The following is a 17,586-nucleotide window of genomic DNA, read 5'->3' on the forward strand; positions in this document are numbered from 1 at the left end:
AGTTAGGGGACGAGTCGATCTGTACGACCCCACCCACGCCGGGCGCTCTCTCTCAGAACCGAGGCACCACGCCGCCCCTGCGCAGGTTCTCGGCTCCTCCCTTCAGGAGGCTCTTCTCCGCCCCCCTCCGCTACTTCCGGCCCTCGCCGAACGCGCTCAACGCGCTTGCGCCGTTTTGATAGGCCTCTCGCGTGGAAGAAATCTGAGCGCCGCCGCTCTGGAACCGCCCCCGCCTTCTCTTCGCCCCGCCCACGCTTTCACCGGCCCCTCCCGAAATCTCGCGAGGTTAGGTGCGCGTCCGTATTTTGCGGGCAACTGGCTCTCCCAGCTGCTGTAATTGCTGCTGCGGGAGAAATTGGAGCTGCTGTCGTCGGCGAGCCCGCCCTCCCCCACAGAGAGCCACCGCCTCTTCTCTCGCTCTCCTTGTACACCTATCGCCGGGAGCGGCGGCAGCAACAGTCCCTGGACCCACCGCCGCCTACTCAGGCTGCCGCTCGGCCGGTCATCCTCGCAGCCCGGCAGCTGACGGCGGCCCCTTGCCCCTCACCGGCTCCTCACTCTAGATAGTCCGCTCCGTCCCTGTCCTCGCCCGGGACCCACCTCCCCACGGTCTCGCCGGGGTGGAGGACGACGAGGAGGAGACGAAAGTCACCCTCCCTCCAGGCGGCGTCGGCCCCCTCACCCGCGGGTGTGTCCTATAAATGGCGTCGGAAAGCGACACCGAGGAATTCTTTGATGCCCCCGAAGATGTGCACCTAGGGGGCGGCGACCCTGTGGGGTAAGTCACTGGAGCTACGGCCCAGAAGCCGGGCGCTCCAGTCCCCCGGCTTCCCCCGTGCCTCCCCACCGCACCCCTCCCGGGTCCCGCTGTGTCCGCCACCGCTGCTCCTCGGTGTCTCGCTCGGGCACTTCAGAGGGACTCGGGGGAGGGGGAATCGCCCACCTCGGCCAAACCCCCTCCATTCCCTGGGCGAGCGGTCCCTGGGGCTACGGAGCCCCTTTCTCGTCTCGTCCGGCTTTCTTCGAGGTGGGACAGTTTACGTGCCCGAGAGCCGGCGATCTGTATTGGTGGGGTTCCGCGCTTTACCTTTGAAACATCCGTTTTGGCCTTGGGGACCACGGATTAAAGGAGAAATTGCATTTCTCGTTTGTTTTTTTCTGGTGCCGCTAACTTGCCTGTTCGTTTCAGAGGTGGCCGTAACTGTTCGCCGTCCTCTTTTCGTTGCCCAGAAAGAGAAGGAGCGGGGGGGAAGGTTGGGTATTTACTTCGGGGAGTCCTCTAGCTGATGTACTCTAGATCAACAGTGTTTTATTAAAATAGCACCTTACGGCGAGGCAAAGGAAATCGAAGACGAGGTCCTTCCCATTCGGGAGGACGCTGTCTTAAAAGGGGAGCCGGACGCAATTGTACACAACCGGCTACAGAGATACAAACAAGTGCTGAGTAATCTGGTGGTTGGAAGGAGAGCCACAGCTTTGTGTTATTTATCTAATTCTGCAAGATGTTTTAGTGATGATTAGTATGGGAGATTCTGAGTAAGGAAGTGCAGTAGTTGGAATGCTCCGCTTGCCTGGGACTTGTTCTTACCCCACTCCTCCTCTTCTCAAAGTTGAAACGGGATTTAAAGCTATTTCGCCGAACTCTTCTGCGGGCTTGTGTGGAAGTAGAGGCAGGGAAATGTATTTTCGTGCTGTAAGAACTTGAGAATTGGTGAACTTCGTATGTTAGTGTCAGTAGACGCTGTATGGTTACAGGCGTTGATCTGCCTTCAATTCTCAAGCTTACCCCCATGGAAGAAATATCATGTTTGCTGCAAATCAAGTTATTTGTACTTTCTAGAAGACATTCGAAAGCCTAATATATATTATATATGATATATACCCAAAGAGTTACAGCACGAAAATCAGAAATGTTCATTGGTAGGTCGCAGATGTGTTTCCACCAACCTTCCTATCACTATTAAAAGATTTTTGGGTGGCAGTGGCCAATCTTGAGATGGCACGGAGTCTCCTTCAGTTCAGTATCTGAAACAAGCTCATCGCTAGACGGTGGAGGATTGAAAATACTTTTGGATTTCCAAATACATTGGATACCCTCAAAATTCTGTTTTTGTGCTTTTCCCCTCAAAGTAAGGAACTGTTGATTTAGGTTAAATGACAGACCTTTTGAATGTGTGTGGAGTGGGGGGAGGAAATAACAATCTATGTATATGATTGTAATCAATTTAGAAATATGTGAGTATTGTTTCTTTTCAATGAACGAAACATTTAATTTTGAAGGACAGTTATATCAGGAGTGTATATTATCTAGCTTAGTACCTGGCACAGAGGAAGAACTCAAATGTCCATTCCCTTCTTCCTTTCTTGGAGTTAACAAATTTAACTTCACACGGTGCTTACTTTGGGAGGAAGTATGCAGAACTTGGAGCTATTTAACTTATTTGAACCCAGTGAGTCATCTTGATAGAATTAATAGAATCACTTTTGCCTCTTGGGATAATAGAGCTTCTCAAGCACTTTGATCCTTCTGTAGTAGGTGAAAAGTAAAAACGTCTTTTGGGATCCACCCTTCTAATTTTGACTCTATAACCTGTCCAGATATTCAACGTGTTGAGCTGTATGGATAAAACTATGGTGTCAGTCTGTGAATTTCACGGTTTCATTCTGTATTCGTGGGGGAAATTTGGAAGAGAATTAGACTCATCTGGAGAATTGAATCTGAAAAGAACTAGCAGTACTGGGAGGACTGAAAAAGGTTGGCATCATTAACATTTCCTCTACCCTTTGTGACAGGTTTTGTCTTTTGCATAACGTACTGTGAAGAGATTTGGCCGGGTAACTAACAACCTAGAAATGCAGTGAGAAATCTTGATTTGTGGAAACAGATGGTGTCACTGGATATCTGGTTATCAGAAATGCCTTCTGTCCCTTGATAGGAATTGGAGTGGCACACCGTGCAAACTCTAAGAGGTTAACAGACTGAGTTTGCAAACTAAGAAGTGTTCCTTGCTGTTGGGTGTGCCACAGTACACAGACCATTTCATGAAATTTAGTGAACTGATTAGACAGTCGAGAGTTATCTCATATGTTTTGTTAATCAGAATCCAAATACACAGTCCGTTTCCTAAAATTGATTTATTTCTTCTGTTCCCCTCCAGTGGTATCTTCAACTTTGTTGTTCTAGTCTTGGAAAGCAAATTTAGTAAGTTAAAAATCAGCCCTGCTTTTTAATAGACAGACTTCATTCTAGTCCAGCCTACTTTTCCATAGTGGCAGATCATCTCCACTTGCCCAGCTTTGCAATATGCACCACATTTGTAAAGCTTTCTTTTGAGTGATATTTTAGCTCAGATTTCCTTGTTCTCTCCGTTTTTATATATGAGGAACCTTAGGCTTCAGAGAGGTTAATGAATTGGCCTATGAGACACACAGCTTTGTAAGTGACAGCTAGGATTTGAAGCCAGTTCTTCAGACTCCTAGTCCAGTATTTTTTTTTTTTTTTTTTTTTTTTGCAGTATATCATAGCTGCCTCACATTGTGTGTGTGTGTGTGTGTGTGTCTGTCTAGAGGCAGGGGTGGGGCAGGGATATCTTCTTCCAAGAGATTCTGGAGTAAATTGCTTTAGGACCAGCTTGCTAAATTGAACTGATGCATCTGTTTAAAAGCAGCAGCCTGCTTTTTGGTTCTCTTGACTAGAAATTTCCACTTTCTCTTTCAGGAATGTGTATTTTGTTGTATCAGATAAGAATTTAATAAGATCCTAGCATGTTACAGGTAGAAGGGGCATACAGTTAACTTTCTACATATAAAATATTGTGAAAACCAAAGCCTAAAGAGGGGAAATGACTTGTCCAAGGTGCCACAGCAAATTAATGTCAATGAGGACTGGAATCCAGGTCAGTCCCACAGTCTAGCGTTCTTTTTGCTACTATGCTGTCTTTTGATAAAGCAGGAAAGGGAGGAGGAAGTGAGGTATAGTAGAAAAAAAGCCCTGGACTCTGAGTCATTTCATTTCCTCATCTTTAAATTGAGATTACACTCTGAGAACTCCTCCAACTCTAAAAGTCTGTCATCGTGTTGAGGTTTAATAGTGTGCTTTTATTGATAAGCTTTTGTTCTTGGGAAATCTTTCCATGATTTTTTAAAAAAGTTTTTAGTTTAGCAGACTTGATGATATTTGGTACATGATTCAAGACCCATTGATTTTAAGTTAAATGTTTACTGGGTAAATTATATATAAGATGAATGCTCCTGCTAGTTTGTGTGGATTATACATACATACACATACTAAAGGCTGGCAGTGAGAACATGTTATGAAAATAAATGTGACCTTTTGAGCATTCTTTCTTTCTTTATTTTTTTAATGGCAACCAAAATATTTTTGAGGCCTTGGAAGGAAGGATAGAATGGTTGACATTTTTAGAATAGGAAAGGATCAGAGATCATTCAGTCCAGCCCTCCCATTTAACTGTGAAAGAGAAAACGAGGCTCAGTGAGGGAAGGCAACACATTGCTGATTAGTAGCAGACTTGAAACTAGAACCCAAGTCTCCTCATTCCTCATTTATACCATGTTGCCTTGTCTGTGGAAGGAGGGAAAATACTGCTAGCTATCCCTGCTCTAGGTTACTGGCCCTTACCCTGTTAGTGGGATCTTAAGATGGTCTGTCTACCTTGATTCTGTTTTTTCATGCCCTGCTGTCAGAGGATATTGACTGTTCTGTCTAGGATTCTAACTTTTGCCCACTAATTTTCTCCAAATCAGGATGAAAACAGGTGGCAGAAAGGTTGATCTAAGAACAGTGGTTGTTATTTAGTTCAGTTTCAGGAGTCTAGTTAGGAAGAAAGAAAAAAAAAAAAGGAGTCTAGTTAGTATTAACCCCAGTCTATCTTTTTTCTTTTCTTTTTTTTTTTTTTTAAGAGAGAGAGAGAGAGTGAAGGGGAGAGGGGGAGAGCGAGAGAGCGAGAATCTTAAGCAGGCTCCACACTCAGCTCGGAGTCCGATGCAGAGCTCTATCCCAGGACCCTGGGATCATGACCTGTGTCAAAATCAAGAGTTGGACACTCAACCAATTGAGCCACCCAGGTGACCCTCTTTTTTTTTTTTTTTTTTTTTTTTTTTTTTTTAAAGTAGGCTCCTTGCCCAATGTGGGGCTTGAACTCACAACCCTGGGATCAAGAGTTACATGCTCTACCAGCTGAACCAGGCAGGAGCCCCACCAGTCTATCATTTTAGATTGAAGTAATGGTGAAATCTTGATTTTTAAATGATGAGAACTGAGATCAAACTGTCCTGAAGAATAGTTCAGTCTAAAAGCAACAAGTTGCATAGCTGCCTTTGTTGAAACGCAGCTTCTCACTTTACTTAAGCATCAGAAACATTTCTTTCTGAGAGAAAATTGATACAAGTTTCAATAAAAAAATTTGTGCAGTATGGGTTACTTTAGGAAAGATTCCTTAAAAATGGCTGTTCATGGGTTGGCATTTAATCAGATTATATTTATAAATCATGGATTATATTTGATTGCTTTTGACTTTGTGGATTGATAGAAATATATTTGTAAATGCTGTTTATCACACCCACGTAACATTATATGGAGGTGGGGAGAGGGACCTACATATAAGGTAAATTCAGGCTCTAAATTTAGTGGCCTCCAACTATCAATTGGTGACTCATGGAGGTAGAACAGTCTGTATTAGTATGGCAATTTGGGGACTCAATTTGAATCTGTACAAACTCCTATTAACTGAAAACTTTACTCCGTTCTTGTGATAACTGCATAAAATAGGGTAGATAAAATTTGATTTTTAAAATCTTGAAAGCCTACATACTTGTAGGATGGTGACAATTCAGTTGTAGCCCTACAGAACAGAAAATGATTTCTAATTATTGGTATTTGAGACCTAAGTGTGTCACCTGTACACTCCACAACCATCCATGTGTTCTCTTCATTGTTTTAACTTTAGATAAAGTCGAGTGAATTTGCTAGGAAAGCCCCTTGAAGACACTGTTTGTTTCCTCCTCATACTCTGCCCACAATTCTGGTAATTACTTCCGGGGTAGTGTAGGTGGAGGAAGGGTTTGGTTGATGGGGGTAGTGGTGATTGAGGTAGAGGTGGTGAAGAGAGACCCAAGTTAAAAGGCTGCTTCCTGGAGTATAGATAACTGAGATAAAACAAAGCACACCAGTTACTATTGTTTTACATTCACACCTACATAGTGGGAATTAAATAATCCTTTTTGTAAAAGATTAATATCCCATAAGAAATAACCTCAAACAAAATTTAAAGTAACAAAAATTGTAGGTACTTTATGATATCCTCCTGACGTCTAAATTGAACTGATAAATAACCTACATTTCTGTTTTCTACCCAGAGTTAAACTGATTTCTACAAACGTTCACAAAGTCTGTTCCCCTCTAGCTGTCTGTCAAATTATGCAGCTAAACAGCTAAACCTTTAATTGGGTGCTTTCCTTACTCTTCAGAGCAGAAGCCTATTCTTCAAACTGAGCGGTCTTTGTGTTAGTTTGTCATCTCGTGATTCAAAATTGAAGAAAAAGCACGTGAGACATAGTGTGGGCCTCATACCTGATGGCAATCCCAATGTTTTCCCCAGTCAGTATACAAATTTATCTTGATTACCATAGCAACCAGCCTATCAGTTATTCTTCTAGCTCTTTTGCCTTCTCTCAGCTACTAGGATTACCATATAATCAGGTTCTGCTAAAGCTCTTCAGGTCTTAGCATTTTATTACCAGCTGCAGCTGTCTGGCAGTTTACAGTTTGGCATTCCATCAGGGTCAATTAGTTTTAAGTCCACAAAACCTTTTTGTCTCCAAACATTTTAAGCATACAGAATTTAACAAGAATGCGTTTAGGGAACCGTTCCTCATACTCCTGTTCTCAGTTCCATTGTTAGTCATTGTCTTGAAGATTGAGTACATTGCACAACTGACATCCGATGGCCATCCTTTTGTGATACAAGCTAGAATAAATTTCAAGATCAAGAGTGACCATTTAAGAAATGTATTTGTAAATGTGATTTTAGACTTGGTATCATCACACACTAAATGAAGTGACCCAAAAGCACCTTGATTTATCAGCAGCTACCAAATAAGTAATCTGGCTTCTAACAAAAATGATTTCTGTACGTTGTAGAAAGAATGTTTAGCCCTTAGATTAATTCATTCTAATTTGAGAAAAATTGTTTAGAAATTTAATAGGAAGGGTTATCTTTCCTTTGCAGCCTTGGAATAAACAGGAAAATTCTGAAAGGTAAAAACTGAATTATTATATGGGTCTTTATAATAGAAGTCTTCATATTTACTTGACAAGTACATTTTTTATCTCTTAAAAACCTCAGAATTCATGAAAATAAAATAGTTTTGAACCATAAGACTTTACTTGTCTTGCTAAAAATAAGGATATTGAAGGGGCACCTGGTTGGCTCAGTCAATAGAGCATGCAACTCTTAATCTTGGGGTCGTGAGTTCCAGCCCCACATTGGGCATAGAGTTTACTTTGAAAAAGAAGAAGAAGCAGCGGGGAGGGGTGTGCCTGGCTGACTCAGTCAGGGGAGCGACCGACTCTGGATCTCAGCTCAGGTTTTGATCTCAGGGTTGTGAGTTCAAGCCCCGAGCTGGGTTCAATGCTGGGTATGGAGCCTACTTAAAACAAAAATAAACAAACAAAAAAATATATTGAACAAATATTTAGGATATATAAACTGCTGGTATTTGTGTTAGTGTTTGTCTTTGGTGCTCATGCTTGTTAATATTGTAGGGTGTAGTAGTGACTTCTAAATATGCACAATTAATCTCTGACATTAAGTGACATAATCACTATGATTTAGTAAATAGTATCCATTTCCATACATAACGATAAATAATCTTTTAAAAATCAAAGTAGAATTTTAGTCTTAAGATTTTTTTTTTTTTTTTGCGGGGGTGGCTCCTGGGTGGCTCAGTCAGTTGAGTGTACGACTTTGGCTCAGGTCATGGTCTCACAGATAGTGAGTTCGAGCCCTGTGTCAGGCTCTGTCAGAGCCTGGAGCCTGCTTCGGATTCTATTTCTCCCTCTCTCTCTGCCCCTTCCCCGCTCATGCGTTCTCTCTCTCTCTCTCTCTCTCCCTCCGTCTCAAAAATAAATAAACATTAAAAAAAATTTTTTTTTAATTTAAAAAGATTTTTTTTTTTTTACTTTTCAAAGTGTGTTTATCTTTTTATTTTTTTTTTAGAGAGAGTGCGCGTGCGTGTGTGTGTGCACGGAGGAGGAGAGAGAAAATCTTAAGCAGGCAACACTGGGCTCAATCCCATGATCCTGGGATCATGACCTGAGCCAAAATCAAGAGTTGGACGCTCAACCTACTGAGCCACCCAGACGTCCCAAGTGTTTATCTTGTTAAATAAAAGATTATTTTGTAAGACTGTAAGTTTATGAAATGATTAAATCTTCCTGGTTTGAATTTTTATTGAAATTGTGATTAGAACAGTTTCATTTTAAGACTTGTGTATCCTAATCAAAACTGTGGTTAAATTCTGCTAATGCTCCAAGGAGAACTTTATTTTAGTTGCACAAATAGATTTAGGGGCAGTAAAAGGTTTACTTTGTCCACGGGGCCCCAATCCTTAACATTTTTAGAAAGAAGGAGGTGGGCAGGGGGGAGAGAAAATGTGTTTTGTTTTTTTTGTTTTTTTTTTAAAAAGGCCAAGCATGAAGCATAAAATTTTTGGAAGGTTCTGACAGAAAATTTTAACAATATTTTCCAGTAGGCAGCCTGTACAGAGCAAGCCATACCTGTATAAAACCTACTTGACCACTGCTAATTGTCACAGACTATTCCAGTACAAATTCATTGAACTGTAGGCATTCTTACAGGTCAGACTTTCTAGAGAACCAGTAAATAGAATGTAGAGCTGTATTCAAACCCACTGGTTACTAAATAGGCTCAAAAGAAGAGGTGGGAGTGTTTTTTCTGGCATTGCTCTTGAACTGGAAAAACTAGCCATGGATGAACTTAATATCCATAGTTCTCTTTTAAATTTGTTCCTGAAAGTCTGTTTAAATTGACTGAGGAGAATCCTCAGGGAGACTGAGGGAATCCTCTTTCTGGTTATTAGCAGTACTATTAACAATTTGTGTGTTTTTTAAAAAATCTCCTTTAAAATACACTTATCTACTCCTGTCAAACTGAAACGGCAGGTTGTTTGAACATTTCTGCGGGCTCAATTCTACTCCACTTATTCCCAGCTGTCTCCTTCCTCGATTACCCAATGTCATCAGTACAGAGATTCAATAACTTATTGTCTGTCCCTTAAAACTGAGAAGGGACCATGATGGCTGAAATATAATGGGTGGATCTTTGAGAACAAGCAAGGGAAAGGTTGGTTAAATTGGATATTGTAAATACATTGGTAAGTGGGATTGGTTAGCATCGCAGGTGAGGGTAGTTCATTGGGTTAGTGGAAGGTAGGTGAGCAGAATGAATAAATAGGTAGCTTGAGAAAACTAGTACCTTTGTGGGGTGCCCGGCTGGCTCAGTCGGAGGAGCATACGACTCTTGATCTTGAGGTTCTGAGTTTGAGCCCCACATTGGGTGTAGAGATTACTAAAAAATAATAATAATAAACCAAAAAAAACCCCACTAACACCTTTGTGAGTGAAAGCGAGTAGGTTTGTCAATATTTTGCAATTGGTATTTTGACTTTCTTGGATTGGCTTTAGAGATTATGGCTAATGACTGAGATCAGTTGTTTTTCCTTTAAGTGAACTTTACTATCCCTCTTTTGTTCCACGTCATAGCTCTTAGCTATTGACTTCTAACCTTTGCCTTATTTCCCAGCATAGAGAGATGTCCACAGCTGATGTGTAGTAGTGAAAGAAAGGTCTAGATGGTGATAGGGATGGTGAGTAGGCATGCTCTGTGGTGTTCCACTTCTCTTCACATTTTCTTCTACTTTTGAACTTCCTGGTTCTCTCAAATCTGTACTCCCACCCCCACACCAGTTCCTATTAAGAGCAAAGAGGGAGGAAATGGAGGGGGCTGAGGCAAGGACAGTGGTTTGGATTTATGGAACCCTTGTAACTTGAGGACGCCCTGTACTCAGCAAATATTAATTGTTAACAGTGAAGCCTTGGGAGGTGTTTCCAGTTATCCCATAGCCATATCAATTCCTTGTTACCAACTGTTTCTTCCAGGGATGAATGTGTTCACAGCAAGAAAGAAGTATTATGCTGTTACTTGTAAAGAATGGTAATGCCATACTCTCTACCAATGTTGGGCATTAGTTTTCAAAGTACTCTTGGTTACATTATCTCTTCTGATTATCCTGCAGTTCTGTGAAACAGAAGGACAATTTTTGTGAGACAGGTAGGACAATTATTACCCTAATTTTGCAAATAAAACTCATCTCTGGGTAGATAAGGGCCAGCCAGCAAAAGTGGAGCTTTACCACTTTGTGGTAATTAAGATGATGGTTTTGAATGAAGATATTAAAACATTAGGTTTTGCCCTACTTTTCTTTTCTAAACTATAAACATTTGTGATGTTAAGTTTTAAATGTGAATTATTAGAATGATGAGACTAACTCTTCTGCTGTTTGGGTATGTATAATTCATTTAAAACAATGAAAAGTATATATATAATTTTTTTAAATGTTTATTTACTTTTGAGAGAGATAGAGTGTGAGTGGAGGAGGGGCAGAAAGGGAGGGAGACACGGAATCAGAAGCAGGCTCCAGGCTCTGAGCCCTAGGCATAGAGCCCGATGGGGCCTCGAACTCAGAAACCACGACCTGAGCCAAAGTCAGATGCTTAACCGACTGAGCCACCCCGGCGCCACTACAAAGTATATTTTTAATGTTTATTTATTTTGAGAGAGACAGAGCCAGTGTGAGTAGGGGAGGGGCAGAGAGAGAGACTCTGAAGCAGGCTCCATGCTCAGAAGGTAGACTGCTGCAGAGCTTGATCCCACCACCTGGGAAATCATGACCTGAGCCGAAATCAAGAGTTAGAGGCTTAACTGACTGAGCCACCTAGGCGTCCCCCCAAAAGCAATATATATATTTTAAGTTTACTTGTTTATTTTGAAAGAGAGAAAGAGCCAGTATGGGAGGGGCAGGGAGAGAGAGAATCCCAAACAGGCTCCATGCTCAGCCCAGAGCCTGACTCGGGGCTCAATCTCATGAATTGGGAGATCATGACCTGAACCGAAATCAAGAGTCGAACGCTTAAGCAACTGAGCCACCCAGGCGCCCCAAAAAGCAGTATTTTTAATGTTCTTTTTAAGCGCTGATGGAATTGATTATGGTACAGTAGCTAGGTCAGAAAATGACCTTGCTACTGAAAGCGCTGGAATCCCAGATACTGCTACTGCATTTCAAAGGGTATGTTCTTTGTTCCTAAGGGAAAACCCCTCAAGATGTGAGCCAGTGCTGATGGGGGGCTTCTGTGTTCTGTGCCTCATCAAAACGTCTTGATCCTGGATTTTTTTTCCCTGTATTTGTTTTGTAGATTGTTGTCAGTTGTTTATTTAGGCCACGGTTTTGTGGCTTTCTTTCTTTTCTTTCTTTCTTTTTCTTCTTCTCCTTTTTTTTTTTTAGTATAACTGATTCATAGTTTTGGCTACAAGCCACTAATTGGAAACACCATGTTTTGTTTTGTTTTTCTTCCCCTTCAAAGGTGTGTTTTAGCAGTCACAATGAATGCATGTGGTAGTTATTAATATTTTCCACCTAATCAAACCTCTTCTGGCTGTCAAATTAATGGGAAAAATGCATTCATAGTAGCTAAGTAATTACAAAACCTACATTGTCAGTAATTACTATTTAGGCTATAAATAAGATTGAATAGCCTTTTTTATAATCAATAATAAACTTGCCACTCAGAATGTTTTACGTAGGTAAGCATTCTAGGTAATTTGAGATTTTTCTAGAGTGTTTATCAAGTATCTAATACATATTTCATTAAAGAATGCAGAAGTAGAAATTCAGATACATAAAGCATGGTAATCAAATTTATAAAATAAAATGCTTGGGATGCCTGGCTGGCTCAGTCGGTTAAGCGTCCAACTTCAGCTCAGGTCATGATCTCACGGTTCTTGGGTTCGAGCCCCAAGTCAGGCTCTGTGCTTGCTGACAGCTTTGGATTCTGTGTCTTTCTCTCTGCCCCTCCCCCACTCACACCCTGTCTCTCTCTGTCTCTCAAAAGTGAATAAATGTTAAAAAAATTTTTTAAATAAAATGCTTAATATTAAATGTACAGAAATATGTTCATTTTTCTATTCATGATATGGAGGGAGAACATGAATAATTAAAAGCTACCACTTATACCAAAACCTCAGTTCAGTCATTAGTTTACAACTTCCTTTCCCATCAAACCTTTTATCACAGCAGTAAATTTTTTTTTTAATTTTAAAAATAAATGGTTTGCTTTGATTTTTTTTGTTTGTTTGTTTTGTTCCTCTGCCCATCTTTGGTGTTGAGCAGTAAACTCAGAAGGAGAAAAGCAAAGGATCTCAAAGTCTGAGTAATCAGTTCACTGATTATAGAATTTATTTATGTAAAGGTTTTTTTTAATTTTTTTTAATGTTTTATTATTTATTTTTGAGACAGAGAGAGACAGAGCATGAATGGGGGAGGGTCAGAGAGAGAGGGAGACACAGAATCTGAAGCAGGCTCCAGGCTCTGAGCTGTCAGCCCAGAGCCCGACGCGGGGCTCGAACTCACAGACCATGAGATCATGACCTGAGCCGAAGTCGGACGCTCAACCGACTGAGCCACCCAGGCGCCCCTTATGTAAAATTTTTAAAGAGGGGGTTGTGACAGATTCTTCAGAGCTCTAATTTTTATATAGGGTGACCTTAGAAGTTATTGGCATTTACTTTTTTTTTTTAAGTAAGCTCTATGCCCACCATTCAACTTGAACTCATGACCCCAAGATCAAGAGTCACATGCTCTACCAAGTAAGTCAGTCAGGTGGGACTCAATCTCATGACCCCAAGATCAAGAGTCCCATGCTCCACCTACTGAGCCAGCCAGGCACCCGGGGCATTTACTTTTTAAGATTAGTACACTATAGGGTGTTTTAGATAATTTACAGAATCATATTAGCACATTAACTTGATAACACTTCTGATACAGCCTGTAGTCCAACCTCTTGTTTACTTTTTAAAAAATAAGTTAAAAGTGATTTAGCATGACTGCATTAGTATTGACTTCTCCAGGCAGTCATAAATTTAGTTACCTGTTTCTGTTATGATTTTACTAAAAATTACTTTTTTTTTTAAGCAGCCTCCACGCTGGGCATAGAGCCCATCACAGCGCATGAACTCACAACCCTGAGATCAAGACATGAGCTGAGATCAAGAGTCAGACGCTTAACAGACTAAGCCACCCAGGCGCCCCTAAAAATTATTTTTTTTTCCTAGTTTAATTTAGAGAGAGCAAGGGAGGGGGGCAGAAGCAGAGAGAGAGAGAATTTCAAGCAGGGTCCACACTCAGTGAGGGAGCCTGACACAGGGCTTGATCTCACAACTGCAAGATCATGATCTGAGCCAAAATCAAGAGTCAGATGCTTAACCGACTGAGCCACCCAAGCACCCTTTACAAATTACTTTAAGTCATTAATAGATATGATTTTTAACTAACCCCCTTTAACAAATTGGAACACTGTGAAATAGATGTCTTCTTCTGGAGATATTGTTTCAATGTGGGTATTTATTGAATGGCTGTAAATGTGCAAAGTAGAATGTTTTTAGTTTAGAATTTTTGAGCGGGCCCAGGGAATGGATATGCTTTTCTGTTATTTTTGTCAGTAAATAGATTATCAAGATATTCCTTCAGGAATATGGCATAAAACTACATAAATTATGTAAATCAATTTTGAAAAATCAAGTTGTCGTTTTAGACAAAATACACACAGTTGCTTAAGAGTCTATTTTTAAAGTTTGTAATTACTTTATATGTGACTAGATTTATATTTCTTCATGAGGTTTTATTTTATTAAAGATCACTTATAAATATTGCCACAAAACCTGCTTTCAAAAAACAGCCATTGTGCCAAATTTTTCACCATCTATTCCCATTAATGTCATTGACAAAATACTTATTAGGTATTTTAGATACATTGTTCTTGGCTTTCATAGTATTTAAAACATAAAATAGCCTTTCAAAGAATACTAGAAGTAGTAATTCACATCTTGAGGGATTCAGTTAATTCCTTATTTGATAATTATAAGTATGTTCTTGGCTTTTTATTAATCTTGTTAATAAGTCAGTATTACCATGTATCTAGGGAAATATGAATGAGTCCTATTTTCAACTGCCTAGTGAAAACATGACATGATAGGTTATACTAGGAAAATAAGACTTGTTTGTGATTGCCTAGCACTTATGTTTTCCCTGCTATTCCTAGGCTTTTCAGGTTTAGTTGGGATTGTCACTTTTGGTAGTAGCCAACTTAAAATAGAGCTCTGAGAATGGATGTGATACTTTCATAAATGATTTGATTTTGAAAAGCTAGCAAATGATTCTCTCTTAGATCCCATTTCTTTAATTTGAGGACTGTTGTTAGTTGAAGGTGTTACTTGACTTCCACTTTCTATGGGTGACTTTATTACTTCACATATGATTAATAAAATGTCCCATAAGAATGTAACTAATAAAATCCGTAAATACACTTCAATACCAACGAACAGTATTGCATACCAAATTTTAAAAACTATGCACTTAGAGCAAGATTTAAAAAATAAAACAGGGGGCGCCTGGGTGGCTCAGTCGGTTAAGCGACCGACTTCAGCTCAGGTCACGATCTCGCGGTCCGTGAGTTCGAGCCCCGCGTCGGGCTCTGGGCTGACGGCTCAGAGCCTGGAGCCTGCTTCCGATTCTGTGTCTCCCTCTCTCTCTGCCCCTCCCCGTTCATGCTCTGTCTCTCTCTGTCTCAAAAATAAATAACAACGTTAACAATTTTTTTTTAAATAAAACAGTATCTTATCTAAATTTGAACTGTTTTCAATTTTTGTTCAACCTGGGGTTTGGGTTTTGTTGTAGTTTTTGGCTTTGTGTTTGATGTTGTTTTTCTGCCTGGCCTTAGTGGGTAGAAAATCTTTATGTCAGGGTGTTTTAATCACCAGAACCCTTCTGATTCATAATTTAGATTTAGCACTTTCGTGTTGATCTCAGTTTCCCCTAAGCAAACTATTTCCTATTCAGTTGACTGGGCTTTAGAAAGCAAAACTCTTCTGATTACCTGCTTACTCTAATGACTGGCTAAGGCCTTATCTATGCTCATATCCTGTTCACCTCAAGGGCCTTAGATTCTCCAGCACCTTCTTTGTACAGGAAAGCCGTTCTCTGTTCTGTGGATTCAGTTTCTTGACAAACTGTTGAGGCTCATCTTTTTCGTTTTCCTGATGGCAAAGGCGGAAAAAAAAAAAAAAACAAAAGAGGAGGATAAAAACAAAATCAAGCTATAGAGTAATTCTCTGTTGGCCCCTGGTAGTCACCTTCCTAGAAGAACAGTGTTTTCCAGGCTACCAGCTTTATTCCAGCTGACTGACTCTACTCCCTCCTTCTATGTCGTTGCCTCTTTTTACCCTTTAGGAGCCTGTCAGGAATTTTGCAACCTGACAAGAGGCTTCTTCAGAGCCAACCACCTTTTTTTTCTCAGAGCCTAAAAAAAGGTGCGTCCTCTTACTGACAGAAAAATACTTTGTTCGTCTGTTTTTCTGTGTGCCGCCAAATTGTTTGGGTATATTCTTTTCACCCAGTACAGTAAGAAGTCTGGAAACACGAATGTGAAGTGTGAGATTGCTTTTAATACTTTGTGTACTTTAGGAGGTGGGTCTTTGAGCTCCTCGTTGTTCAGTTGACCGTGAAGCAGGTGGCAGATGTAGGTTTAGTTTGCCCTCTTCTTCCTGCCTGCTCTCAGAAGGCTTACAGATTGTGTTTATTTGTTTTTCGGATAACCCTCAGGTAAGAGGTAAAGAAACACCAAGCCCAAACGGCAGAAGGATCTGTCTGTAGCTAAAGGGTGAGACACTAGAGGTACGATGGTTTATGGGATCTGGCTCTTTGAAACCATACAAACGCGGTGTTCTTTTCTAAAGTAGACTTAAGCCCTTGCTACGTGATTTTAAGGCCTGATTACCCTAACGCCATAGCACATGAGTGATGAAGATTTAAGTTGAAAATTGGAAAAGGTGATCCAGTGATTGGAGAGAAACCACTTGCTGCAGCTCTGATAAACCAAGACTCCTATACAGTCAGACATTTCAATACCTGGTTCCAAAAGATGAGCTTTGTGGTTAGTAAGCCAGGCAAAAGAGTGCATGTTACTAGCTTCCGTTTGGGGAATCTAATCCATGTACGTTCTTAATACGCACCTGTATTGATTGCATCTGAAATATTTCTGGTATCCCTTTTTGTAAAGTGAAGCGTGTCCGAAAGTGGTTTTGTGTATATGGTAACTGAATCCCTTTATTTATTTAAAAGACATTTTTGAATGTTTATCTTGGAGAGGGAGAGAGCGAGAATGAGGATCTGAAGCAGGCTCTGTGCTGACAGCAGGGAGCCCGATGCGGGGCTGAACTCACAAACCGTTAGATCATGACCTGAACCAAACTGGGACGCTTAACCGACTGAACTACCCAAATGCCCCTCTTTATGTATTTTTTCCTTTTTTTTTTTTTTTTAAATTTATTTTTGGGACAGAGAGAGACAGAGCATGAACGGGGGAGGGGCAGAGAGAGAGGGAGACACAGAATCGGAAACAGGCTCCAGGCTCCGAGCCATCAGCCCAGAGCCTGACGCGGGGCTCGAACTCACGGACCGTGAGATCGTGACCTGGCTGAAGTCGGACGCTTAACCGACTGCGCCACCCAGGCGCCCCCCTCTTTATGTATTTTGAAAGGTTTTATTTTTTAAAGTAATCTCTGCACCCAACATGGGGCTCAAACTCATGACCCCTAGATCAAGAATCACATGCTCCACCCACCGAGCTACCCAGGTGCCCCTTGAATCCCTTTTTAATGACAACATCGTTTTAATTGATATTTATCTAGAAAGTTGGCTTGATGTTTATTTAACCTATATAGGTTAACCTCATTTTGAACATACTGAGGACAGCTTACAAATGATACGAATATGTTTACATAATGGTTATAAGTCAATTTACATATCTAGAGAATTTGGTTTTTTGGAGAGGGGGCAATCCAAGCCAACATAATTAAGCTATTAATATACCTTCCTATTCTTCACTGAGTGTTTTTGAAAAATGTACTTAACTGCATATATACAGTGGTATTTGCATTTGGGCATACACACTGAACGCACTGTCTGGGAAAGCTTTGAATTCACACATGTGCAAATTATTTTTTTTCTGGTCAGTGAACACTGTTGAATACTTAGATGAATGTTTATACAATGACATTGGCCATGCAGTTCTTCCCGCTTTGTCCCTTTATCACATAGCAACAGATCATAGGATTAATTGTCCACTTAATTAACTTGGGTGTGGGTTAGGGTTGCCTGATAAAATACAGGACTCCCAGTGAAATTCCAGTTTTAGATAAACATTTAATATTGAAA

At 40.7% G+C, this 17,586-nt stretch overlaps 1 protein-coding gene across 3 annotated transcripts in view; it reads left to right on the forward strand.

Moving 5' to 3' along the window:
• Positions 1–282: 282 nt before the first annotated feature.
• WDR44 (WD repeat domain 44) overlaps positions 283–17,586 on the forward strand; it is an 80,858-nt gene continuing 63,554 nt past the window's right edge. For all 3 annotated transcript variants that reach the window (XM_058714239.1, XM_058714240.1, XM_058714238.1), the window contains exon 1: positions 283–778. In XM_058714239.1, the coding sequence (XP_058570222.1) occupies positions 702–778 (77 nt within the window). In that variant the 5' untranslated portion in view covers positions 283–701. The remainder of the gene's footprint in view (positions 779–17,586) is intronic.

This window comes from Neofelis nebulosa, chromosome X (assembly GCF_028018385.1).
Source record: "Neofelis nebulosa isolate mNeoNeb1 chromosome X, mNeoNeb1.pri, whole genome shotgun sequence".
NCBI classification, from domain to species: domain Eukaryota; kingdom Metazoa; phylum Chordata; class Mammalia; order Carnivora; family Felidae; genus Neofelis; species Neofelis nebulosa.